General features: G+C 43.1%; 2 protein-coding genes across 8 annotated transcripts in view; both read right to left on the bottom strand.

The window, feature by feature from the left end:
* The window catches only part of ulk1a (unc-51 like autophagy activating kinase 1a), a 24,288-nt gene extending 23,107 nt beyond the window's left edge, over positions 1-1,181 (bottom strand). The window contains exon 1 of one of the 2 annotated variants that reach the window (XM_060881506.1): positions 374-1,181. In XM_060881506.1, coding sequence (XP_060737489.1) covers positions 374-463 — 90 coding nt within the window. In that variant the 5' untranslated portion in view covers positions 464-1,181. The remainder of the gene's footprint in view (positions 1-373) is intronic. The other variant, XM_060881505.1, reaches the window with a different exon arrangement.
* Positions 1,182-5,552: 4,371 nt separating this feature from the next.
* Positions 5,553-10,452, bottom strand: part of adgrd1 (adhesion G protein-coupled receptor D1) — a 63,139-nt gene continuing 58,239 nt past the window's right edge. For all 6 annotated transcript variants that reach the window (XM_060881481.1, XM_060881483.1, XM_060881479.1 and 3 more), the window contains 4 exons: positions 9,452-9,578; positions 9,182-9,223; positions 8,124-8,216; positions 5,553-7,250 (listed from right to left, as the gene is read on the bottom strand). In XM_060881481.1, coding sequence (XP_060737464.1) covers positions 7,155-7,250; positions 8,124-8,216; positions 9,182-9,223; positions 9,452-9,578 — 358 coding nt within the window. In that variant the 3' untranslated portion in view covers positions 5,553-7,154. The remainder of the gene's footprint in view (positions 7,251-8,123; positions 8,217-9,181; positions 9,224-9,451; positions 9,579-10,452) is intronic.

Here is a 10,452-nt window from a genome sequence, read left to right as displayed (position 1 = left end):
AGATTTCTTGTTGTTATCATGATGATTGTATTCTTCTGTAATACGTATTATTACTCCGTACTAGATGTTTATTATTTTAGTGACGTGTTTAATAAACGTGTGTGTGTGTGAGTGTGTGTGTGTGTGTGTGTGTGTGTGTGTACATGTAGTTAGGGTTAGTTGTCTTCATCCAGTGGAAGCACACGTGAAGTATCGCGAGATTTGGAGCACATAAACAGAGCTGAACTGATGCAGCAGCGCTTTATGACTCTGCATGACAATAACCGGCTAATGAATTCGTTCATTCGGTACATTTTTTTGAGCGTTAAGAGGCATCACGTTTACAGCAACACACTCAGTGTAATCAGAAAGGTGTTTATAACGTGTTCGTTACCTCTTTGTGTCGTCCTTTAAACACCACCGCGAACGCACCGTGTCCTATCAGGTCTTTCCTGTTCAGCTCGAACTTTCCGACGCTCTCCATCGGTAAAAAAGCTCCACACACGCAGATAAACACGTGTCAAGTCGTCGGGGCTTCTTCATAATACACTTTCAGGATGAAGTGTCATCGTCCTACACTTTAAAAACACCAACAAAACAACAGCAGCACAAAGCAGAGTGGCAAAGAAAGTAAAAAACAAACAAACAAAACAAAACACTTCAAACTAACACAAGCTCTGTTTTAAAACCTTTATCTGTTCATCTAAATGTTTAATGTTTAACCTTTCTGTCTATCTGTCTGTCTCTCTCTCTCTCTCTCTCTCTCTCTGTGTCCCTGGGTCTGTCACCCGGCGGCTTGTTTACTAGCTTCTCCCACCTGCTTGCTCTAAACAAACCCGGCCGCGTCCCAATCCGCACACTCCACACTACAAAGTACACAGTTACATTTTTTGACGTGCTATTTAATACGCAACCGTGCGCTCTTTTAGACGTTAATACACCTCAAATACCAAATAGCTATCTATTGGGCCTGTAGTGTATGTATGTATCCTTGTGGTCTGAAGGAGACTTGTTTTATACCCTAGTTAGTGCTAGAATGTAGCCAGTGTGGCGCTATTTGGAATACAATCTCACCGAGCGCCACGCATGCGCAAACGAGATTATATGCATAAAGGATCGCCAAGGTACCGGTGCTCCGCCCTTACGCACAGGAGCACGCGCAGCCAACAGAACATAAACATACAGCGGTATTGATGTAAATAGTGTATTTAGTGTTTATGGTGCATTACTAACTAGGAGTCTAAATAAAGTTAGAGAACTTATTCATTTAATGAACTTATTCACATGAGAGGGAGAGAGACAGAGAGAGAGAAAGACACACACATACAGAGAAAGACACAGAGAGAGAGAGACAGACAGAGATAGAGAGAGAGAGAGAGAGAGAGAGAGAGGGAGAGAGACACACACACATACAGAGAAAGACACACACAGAGAGAGAGAGACAGACAGAGAGAGAGAGAGAGAGAGAGAGAGAGAGAGAGAGAGAGAGAGAGAGAGAGAGAGACACACACACAGAGATACACACAGAGAGACAGAGAGAGAGAAAGACACACACACACAGAGAAAGACAGAGAGAGAGAGACAGACAGAGAGAGAGAAAGAGAGAGAGAAAGAGAGACAGAGATACACACAGAGAGACAGAGAGAGAGAGAGAAAGACACACACACAGAGAAAGACAGAGAGAGAGACAGAGAGAGAGAGAGAGAAAGAGAGACACACAGAGATACACACAGAGAGAGACAGAGAGAGAGAAAGACACACACACACAGAGAAAGACACAGAGAGAGAGACAGACAGAGAGAGAGAAAGAGAGACACACAGAGATACACACAGAGAGACAGAGAGAGAGAGAAAGACACACACACAGAGAAAGACACAGAGAGAGAGAGAGAGAGACAGAGAGAGAGAGAGAGAGAAAGAGAGACACACAGAGATACACAGAGAGAGAGACAGACAGATAGAGAAAGAGAGAGACACACAGAGATACACACACAGAGAGAGACAGAGAGAGAGAGAAAGACACACACACACAGACACACACAGAGAAAGACACAGAGAGAGAGAGATAAAGAGAGAGACACACAGAGATACACACACAGAGAGAGAGAGACAGAGAGAGAAAGACACACACACACACAGACACACACACAGAGAAAGACACAGAGAGAGAGAGAGACAAAGAGAGAGACAGAGAAAGAGAGACACACACAGAGACACAGAGAGAGAAAGAAAGCGAGAGACAGAGAGAGGGAGAGAAACACACACACACACAGAGACACACGGTGAGAGAGACACACAGAGAGAGAGACAGAGAGAAAGAGAGGGAGACATAGAGAGGGAGAGAGAAAGAGAGGGAGAGAAAGAAAGAGATAAAGAGAGTCACAGAGAGAGATACAAGAGAGAAAGAGACAAAGAGAGAGAGAGACAAGAGAGAGAGAGAAAGAGGGAGAGAGCGACTGTTAATACTGTTTATATAACAAGAAGTAACTTCACAGACGTTTACAGACGAGCAGACAAATAAAAATGTGGCATGAATCACTTCATGATGTTGTTATAGAGAATAATCTCTCATTACATACAGCACATATCTGTACCTTTTATTCCGTAGACTAACAAACTGAATCCTTGAATTTTTAACACTATTAAACCTGATTGCTCAGCTGTCTCAGGACCACGTTTTTAACCCTTCGACATCACGATGCGCCTTCGGATTTGTCCAAAATAATGAACTAGACTCCTGTAATAACTGATAAACAAAATGAGATTCTGTTCTATAGATGAAGTGGTTACTTACATGTTATTAACGCCACCATGTGGTCAAAGCAGGAAGCCAGTGATATCTGTTTCACTAAAATTACCCCTCTATCATCTAAAAGCTGAATGATAAACTCTCTCTCTATCTCTCTATCATAAGACAAATCCTTATCTGTGGCCTATAAGTTATAAATAAACATCGTGTCAGGTTTCCTCGTCTGTTTATTTCTGCGTTAGTTTTTTCTTGTATTATTTTCATAGCATCTGTTGTTTATTGTATTGTATTGTGATTCTATTATTGAAACTCTGGAGTAAATTCAGAATATCAATCCCATAATCCATTGCTGAGAGTCCAAGGGAGCAACGTCGGTCGTACCGCGTGGACGGGAGGAGCACACGCCGTCTCACGTGTCCATCACAGCAACCGTAGGCGATCACGGGCGTCTGTGAGCTCACGTATGTGGAATCCTCTGCGTGTGCGTGTGACACGGCATGAGCGCCGGGTGGAAAAGATGAGGTCGGCTGCTTGAGGTGTCTCAGAGGAAGCACGTGTTAGTCTTCTCCCGTTACAGTCTGGGAGCTGTGGTATGATGGGGAGAGCTGGATGGTTGGGTGGAAAGGGCTGAGATTAAATTAGGGAGAATATTTCCCAAGGGGAAAACAAAACAGTAGTGGTCTTGATGAGATACGTACAGTACGACCGTATTTCGGTGCAGGAAAACCTATTTTTAAGAACTGCACATAGCACAAAGTGTCAAAAGATCACTTTCCCATCCCAGGCAATCGCATATTTCCCAAATTTACACATAAATCATGTCTTATTTACTTAGTATGGTGTATCATCATATCATCACACACTGTTTATTAGTGAAAAGGAAAAAAAATAAATAAATCAGATGGCTGATACGAAACACAGTATGACTAATATTAAATAAAAAAAATTGGGCTTTTTATTTATTTATTTATTTATTTATTTTAAAAAATAATGGATATAACGTTTGCTGTCATGAACCCGAACGATACGTGACCAGCTGTTGAGGATGTAATGTTATGACGGAAGATCTTGAGAGACTAGAGTCTAGATTGGACACGATCCAGCAGATTATAAGACGGTCATGGTTCCAGTTTTCCATCCGACCCTCTGACCATGAAATGTTATTAAAAAAAAAGTTACTCAAACGTCAAAATAACAAGCGACCGACTTACATCACAGAGATAAACCTCGCTGCTTTGGATTCGGCCAACCTCGAAATTTGATTAGCCCAATTATACGGTGCTGTAAGAGAGCGAGAAGGAATCGTATATACGCGATCGGGTCCACCGCCAAAAATAAATAAATGAATAAATGAATAAAAAAGAAATGCGAAGATCATGTCCACATGATAAAAGACAGCTGTGAGGCAGGACCGACTCTTCCGCTCTGACATCAACAGCTGCACCTCTGGGAGGGCAGGTGTCAGTCTCACAGGCTCACTGCAAAACCCACTGCCAAAGTCAAAGAAAAAAAAAAAAACCTTCTTCCATAAAACACAAATACGTCCCCTTTCGTCCTGACACGCTTTTATATCTATAGGTGTGAGTCGTATCTGTCAGGAGGAATGAACGTATGAAAGGCACGTACTGTATGTAAGGATTATGAGTAACGCCCACACCGGGGTGTTTAGTCTTCTCATTTAGTCACGCTTTACTCCGACCCAACCGTGAACCTGAGCTGGTTAATGGGGATGTGGTGGCCTAGTGGTTAAGGTGTTGGGCTTCCGATCGGAAGGTTGTGAGTTCGATTCCTACAGTACGTCCTGCTAAATGCTGTAAATGTAATGTTAAGGGACTACAGAACACTGTGTCTGTAAAGAAACATTTGCTTTGACTGGATAACAATCTGGGGTGGCACGGTGGCTTAGTGGTTAGCACGTTCGCCTCACACCTCCAGGGTTGGGGGTTCGATTCCCGCCTCCGCCTTGTGTGTGTGGAGTTTGCATGTTCTCCCCGTGCCTCGGGGGTTTCCTCCGGGTACTCCGGTTTCCTCCTCCGGTCCAAAGACATGCATGGTAGGTTGATTGGCATCTCTGGAAAATTGTCCGTAGTGTGCGAGTGTGTGAGTGAATGAGAGTGTGTGTGTGTGCCCTGTGATGGGTTGGCACTCCGTCCAGGGTGTATCCTGCCTTGATGCCCGATGACACCTGAGATCATGAGCACGCCTGAGCACAGGCTCCCCGTGACCCGAGGTAGCTCGGATAAGCGGTAGAAGAGTGAGAGTGAGTGAGTGAGTGGATAACAATCTTATTTTACTTGCATTAGGTTTCCATGTTAATACAGCGTTGGTTACGTGTTTAGGATCTCACCTTGATACCGTACGCTCGTGCTGCTTGATCTTAAAGTCTGTCCTGTCGCTCATCTCAGGATTCTCTGGTTCTCTGAGACCGTCTGATCGTACGGATCGTAACGCGACCGCGCTTGCGAAGTTCCCTTTTGACTCCTTGCAAGATTCTTCCTCATTCCGTCTACGCCGTTGTGTTGTTTGTATGAAACGTTGCCGGTGCTAACGTGCTAAGAACGAAGCGGACGTTTTACGCAATGATGACACGGGAATTAATAACCGATTGCATAATGACAGAGAGATGAGATCGCACGGTGTTAATGCTAATGTCCTACTGTTTATTGTTCTCCAACACAAATGCATTTGTTGTCATCAGACCGACCCTCGTTTATAACAGACTGAAGAGATGCACTAAGTCGGTTGAGTCTGTGACATACAAGTATCAGAGAAACACACGCGATGCCAGATTCTTTCACACGGCCGACAAACCTTAACATCGTAGTACCAGAATATGTAGTTTTTTATTTTTACATCGGCATAAATAAAGAGTTAAGTCTCACCTTCTTTGTCATGAAGTAGGCCACGTGAACCTGAAAGTGACACTGCTTTACGTTCAGACCGGCAGTAAGGAACACGACACTTCACAGGATACAGAGTCTCACATTATTAACAGAAATTCAACACAAGCTGTTCATCTTAATGCACTGTACATCGCTTCGGTATCAGCGTTATATATTCATCAAAAAAAAAAAAGTCCAACAATTTTACTCAAGACTTGCCTTTTTTTTTTTTTTTTTAAATTACTTTGGGAAGGAAATAGAAAAAATAATGGAAATGAATCTCGGTCGAAGATAGCGGAGAGATCGTTAGTGCACACGGACCATGGTCACTGATCAGTCATTGCAGGATGAGAATACAGAAGCATTTACAATAGAAACCAAGGATTTAGAAGAACGGCGCTTCAAGCTGCTTCACAGGTACGTAGGATTTAGATTATGTATTAAAATAAAAAGGCTAAATTTCTTCTGGAGTGAGAACACAAAAGTGTAAGGTCACAATCATTATACATTATTTTATACCTTAGATATTTACGGTACAAAGACAACGAGTACGTTATTATAGTTTTTAAAGGAAACGAGAAAACCTGACCTACATTTTATCGTCTAAGAAACACAAGCTACGTTTGGCCCGGAAGCCGATGTTGTTCTTTTGCGTAGATGAAATGTAGAAATATTCTGCTTTGGAAACAGTTCTGAAATTGTTCTAACATCTTAAGAGTTTAGACAATCTGTTAGAGATTGTACAGTTTAGTAATTAGTAGCGCTTTGGTTGATTCGGGGACGTTTCTTTACACGAAACCGTCTGGTCTAACGGTAGATATTTCTAAAAGTGACGTCGAGACAAATATTTTACAGTTTACAAATGGTATGTGTGAGAAGAGAACAACACACAGCACGATATGTGTGTGAGGAAACACGGAGCCGTTAGCTAAAGGCCACGCGACGATGGAACGCTACGTTTTGATTCCTCTTTCAGGAACGTCTTCAGCTGCAGCCGAGAAGTGTCGAGTGGTTAAGCACTCGCGTGCCTTTTTGGAACGCAAAGTACCACACGGCTCGTACGTAACCCAGGCTCGATTTTCATTCCATCTATTCGGACTAGTGCCGCGAGCGGGAACAGCGGGGTTCGGTGTAGCGGCAGCAAATGGAAAAACTCGTCTCGAGCGAGACGCATCTTGTGTCACAGTTTAATGTCGATTCACAGACAGCAGTGGAATCCAGCAGCTACCAGAGTTACGAGGTGAACACTTAACAGTTGAACATGGAACAGAGAAGAGTTATCCAACACAGGACTTGTGTTTTCATCTGTTTTTATGGCTCTGAACACTTGCTTGTCTTCATGAAGTGAGTGGTGTCGGTGGGTAAGAGCCGGTGACGGCGGGAAACGATCCGCTTTTTTCGCCCGGCCGCGTAAGAACCTCGTTAGACCGCGGAGTCGTCGTGAAAAGGAACGACGGCCAGATCAGCCGGCGCGTCTGAGAGAGTACGGCGTTCGCTGTCCGTTTGTATACGTTTTGTGTTCAGTAGCCATGGTCCGTCGATCCTTAGAGCGCCGACAGGTCGATGCGATTAGCTGAGTTGGTGCTTTTGTCCCATGTGTTCATCCTTGTCGGGGTCACGCCCCCTCTGTTACCGTTCATCTTTCGGAGAGAAACCACAATCACAGTCAAAACACTGTTATACAACATCTGGCTGTTCACCTCACATGCACTCACATGCTATAATCACTGATAACGTCGGTACAGTTATTACACCCTGAAGTGCTTTATTCCTCCTGTAGTACAGCGATTACAATAGTAAATATATCGTCGCTGTCGGGCGGAAACCTCGTATGTCCAAATTTGGTCAATTTCATATTTTTTCACATATCGATGCTATTGGTCAGTCCCCACGTGGGTCTGTTATTTTTACAAGTTATTAACCAATCTAAAGTCTTGAAAATAGCTCGAGCGCAAATCTCATAACTCCATTGGACACTTCAACTGTCCACCTCTTCCTCACTCCGTGGGAGAGCTTCGCGGCATATTTCTCCTCAATAAGAGTCGCAACGAATCAACACGTCTTCTGAGGTAAATGTCTTCAAAACACTGGGCTCAAAGAAAAAAAAAATCTTGACCCCCGCTAGTTCTGGTGCTCGTCTGAGGACAGGAATTTAGCGTAAGACAATCCACTGCAACGCGGACTAAACCCTGTGCACTGCAGATAAGGTACGGCGTTTTTTTAATTTCCTGAAAAATAACGGTTTTGGAGATACGTTTGGATTCCTACGTTTGGATTCCTCACGACAGCGACGATATTCAAAATATCACAATTTATATTTAATGTTATGGAAAATCCTCAGTAGCACTTAGTTCCTGTTATCGCTTGCGTTATAGCAGCTGTAATTATATACCAGTCGCTATCTTACAAATCCCAGTGAAAGTGGTTTTACTACAGAAATGATAATATAGTTACAGCTGAAAGAGTTTCAGTGATGCTGAAGGTTTGTCTATAGACTGACGCTTTATACTCACAATGTCTGAATTGAAAGGCTTCACGTTGATGTTGCGGATGGAGCTGCTGGTCAGAGACCACACTTTGGTCTTGTGCTTGAAAGCAGCTCGGACCTGAGAGCGAGGAAATAAAGTCTGATTAAAGATCGCCGACATTTAAAACATCTATAAAGCTTTGCATTATAAATAAGTGTACGAGTGGCGCCGTATCGTTTTATACTCGGTCTAAAGCTGAAGAGGCGAGGTTTGTTTTCGCCTCCGTGTGATTAAACGTTTTTTTTTTTGTTTGTTTTTTTTGTGAAACGATTAAACAGCTTCGTTTCGTGGCCGGTTGTGCTTATGTCAAATCTCAGGACTGCCAGAGGACATGCAGCGATTTTGCTGCTGGGAGAAATCATCAGCGAACCCCATGATGAGATGATAATTAGATAAGCTAAAATTACATTAGGATAATTAGACTGAACCGCAATCAAGCAGATCATCCACATATTTATACTAGATACGACGTCATACACCCTGGACGGAGTGCCAACCCGTCGCAGGGCACACACACACACACACTCTCATTCACTCACACACTCGCACACTACGGACAATTTTCCAGAGATGCCAATCAACCTACCATGCATGTCTTTGGACCGGAGGAGGAAACCGGAGTACCCGGAGGAAACCCCTGAGGCACGAGGAGAACATGCAAACTCCACACACACAATGCGGAGGTGGGAATCGAACCCCCAACCCTGGAGGTGTGAGGCGAACGTGCTAACCACTAAGCCGCCGTGCCCCCGAATAAATAACTAAATAAATAAATATAAATATCTCATATAAATCTATGAGACATCAGTAGAATTTAAAGACAATGTTATTGGACTTTGTTAGATTTTTTCTTTTATTAAGACACCACAGCGCTCAGATAAAGTTTTTGCACCAAATCCTTCACCACAAGGTGTCACTGTGACACCCGGCAGCGCTTTACGAGCGCGTCGACGTCGTACACGCCACTCCTACGCTTCATCTTTTCCCAAGAGATGGACGCAGCTATGACCCACTCACAGCTGCACAAACAGTCTGAATCTCACCTCTGAGTTTAGCAGACAGTGGAAGAGGAAGATGAAGAAGCCCTGCGAGACCGGAAACACGAAAGAGAGGGTGAGAAGATAAACAAAAGGATAACTACATGCTCAATATTCCTGCAATCATTTTAACATCCCAAAGATTTAAGAAGACTATTTTCATAAGCTGTGAAAACACATTACTGCGTGTAATCATTCAGAAGGACGTGTGAAGGTGACGTGGCTCTTTTTTTTTTTTTGGTCATTAGAGTAACGGTGTGTAAAGTGCAAACAGACCTGAAGGGAGTTGAATACTGCAAACATGTACTCGAAGAGGAAGGACTGATTGTTCACAGCCAAAACGCCAAAGATCCATGAGATGCCCAAGATAGGCAAGAGGACTGCTACTGCTTTAGCAGTTAGCCTACACACACACACACACACACACACACACACACACACATTAAAATCCTTGTCCTTGCTGTCTCCATAAAATACCTGATAAACATTACAGCATTATAGACGTGACACCTACACACACGTTGACTCATATTCCAAATATTCCAAAAAATTCTAATAAATGTAAAGTTCTTGGAGATGTTTTTGTGTTTTAACGTATTGTTAATGTTTTATTAACGTTTTATTAATGTTTTTGAAAACACTTGGTGTTTGATTGTACAGACTGTACAGACAGATTCTACAGACTGTAGAGATCACTCCGTTACTGTGGTACAAAACTACAGCCATAACACTGACGACACAATATCTCTTCTGAGCTAAAACCGACGATCCGTTAATAGGGTTGGGAACCGAGAACCGGTTCTTATTCTGTTTTTTAACAGGAACCGGAACCGTGCGGAATTTTAAAGTTTCGGTTCCAAAAGCGGTTCCGACGCGATGGCGGGCAAAGCTCTGGGAGCGGTCACTTTAAATAGCCATGACTTACCTCATGAATATTCATTGTTTACACTGTTTACAGTCACGCAACCAAATTAACGCAGCTTACCACAGAAATCAGTCACTCGCGCTGCTGTGCTGAGGTACGCTGTGTGTTAATCATGTCTAAAAAAAAAAGTCTAAAGTGTGGATTCATTTCCAAAGCTACAACAATGAAGCAAATCTCCCCCCTCTGAGAGGGTTTTCTCCACAGCTGGAGATACAATAAGCCAGGAAAGGTCTCGTCTTCTCCCAGAGAAAGCAGACGTGTTAATGTTCCTTCAGAAAAATTGCTAACTGTTTTGCTAAGTTGTAATTCTGGATGTTAAATTTGATGTTGGATTTATTTCAATTTAAATTGA

Source organism: Tachysurus vachellii, chromosome 11, assembly GCF_030014155.1.
Source record: "Tachysurus vachellii isolate PV-2020 chromosome 11, HZAU_Pvac_v1, whole genome shotgun sequence".
Classification (NCBI taxonomy): domain Eukaryota; kingdom Metazoa; phylum Chordata; class Actinopteri; order Siluriformes; family Bagridae; genus Tachysurus; species Tachysurus vachellii.
This window is presented reverse-complemented; position numbering and strand designations above follow the sequence as displayed.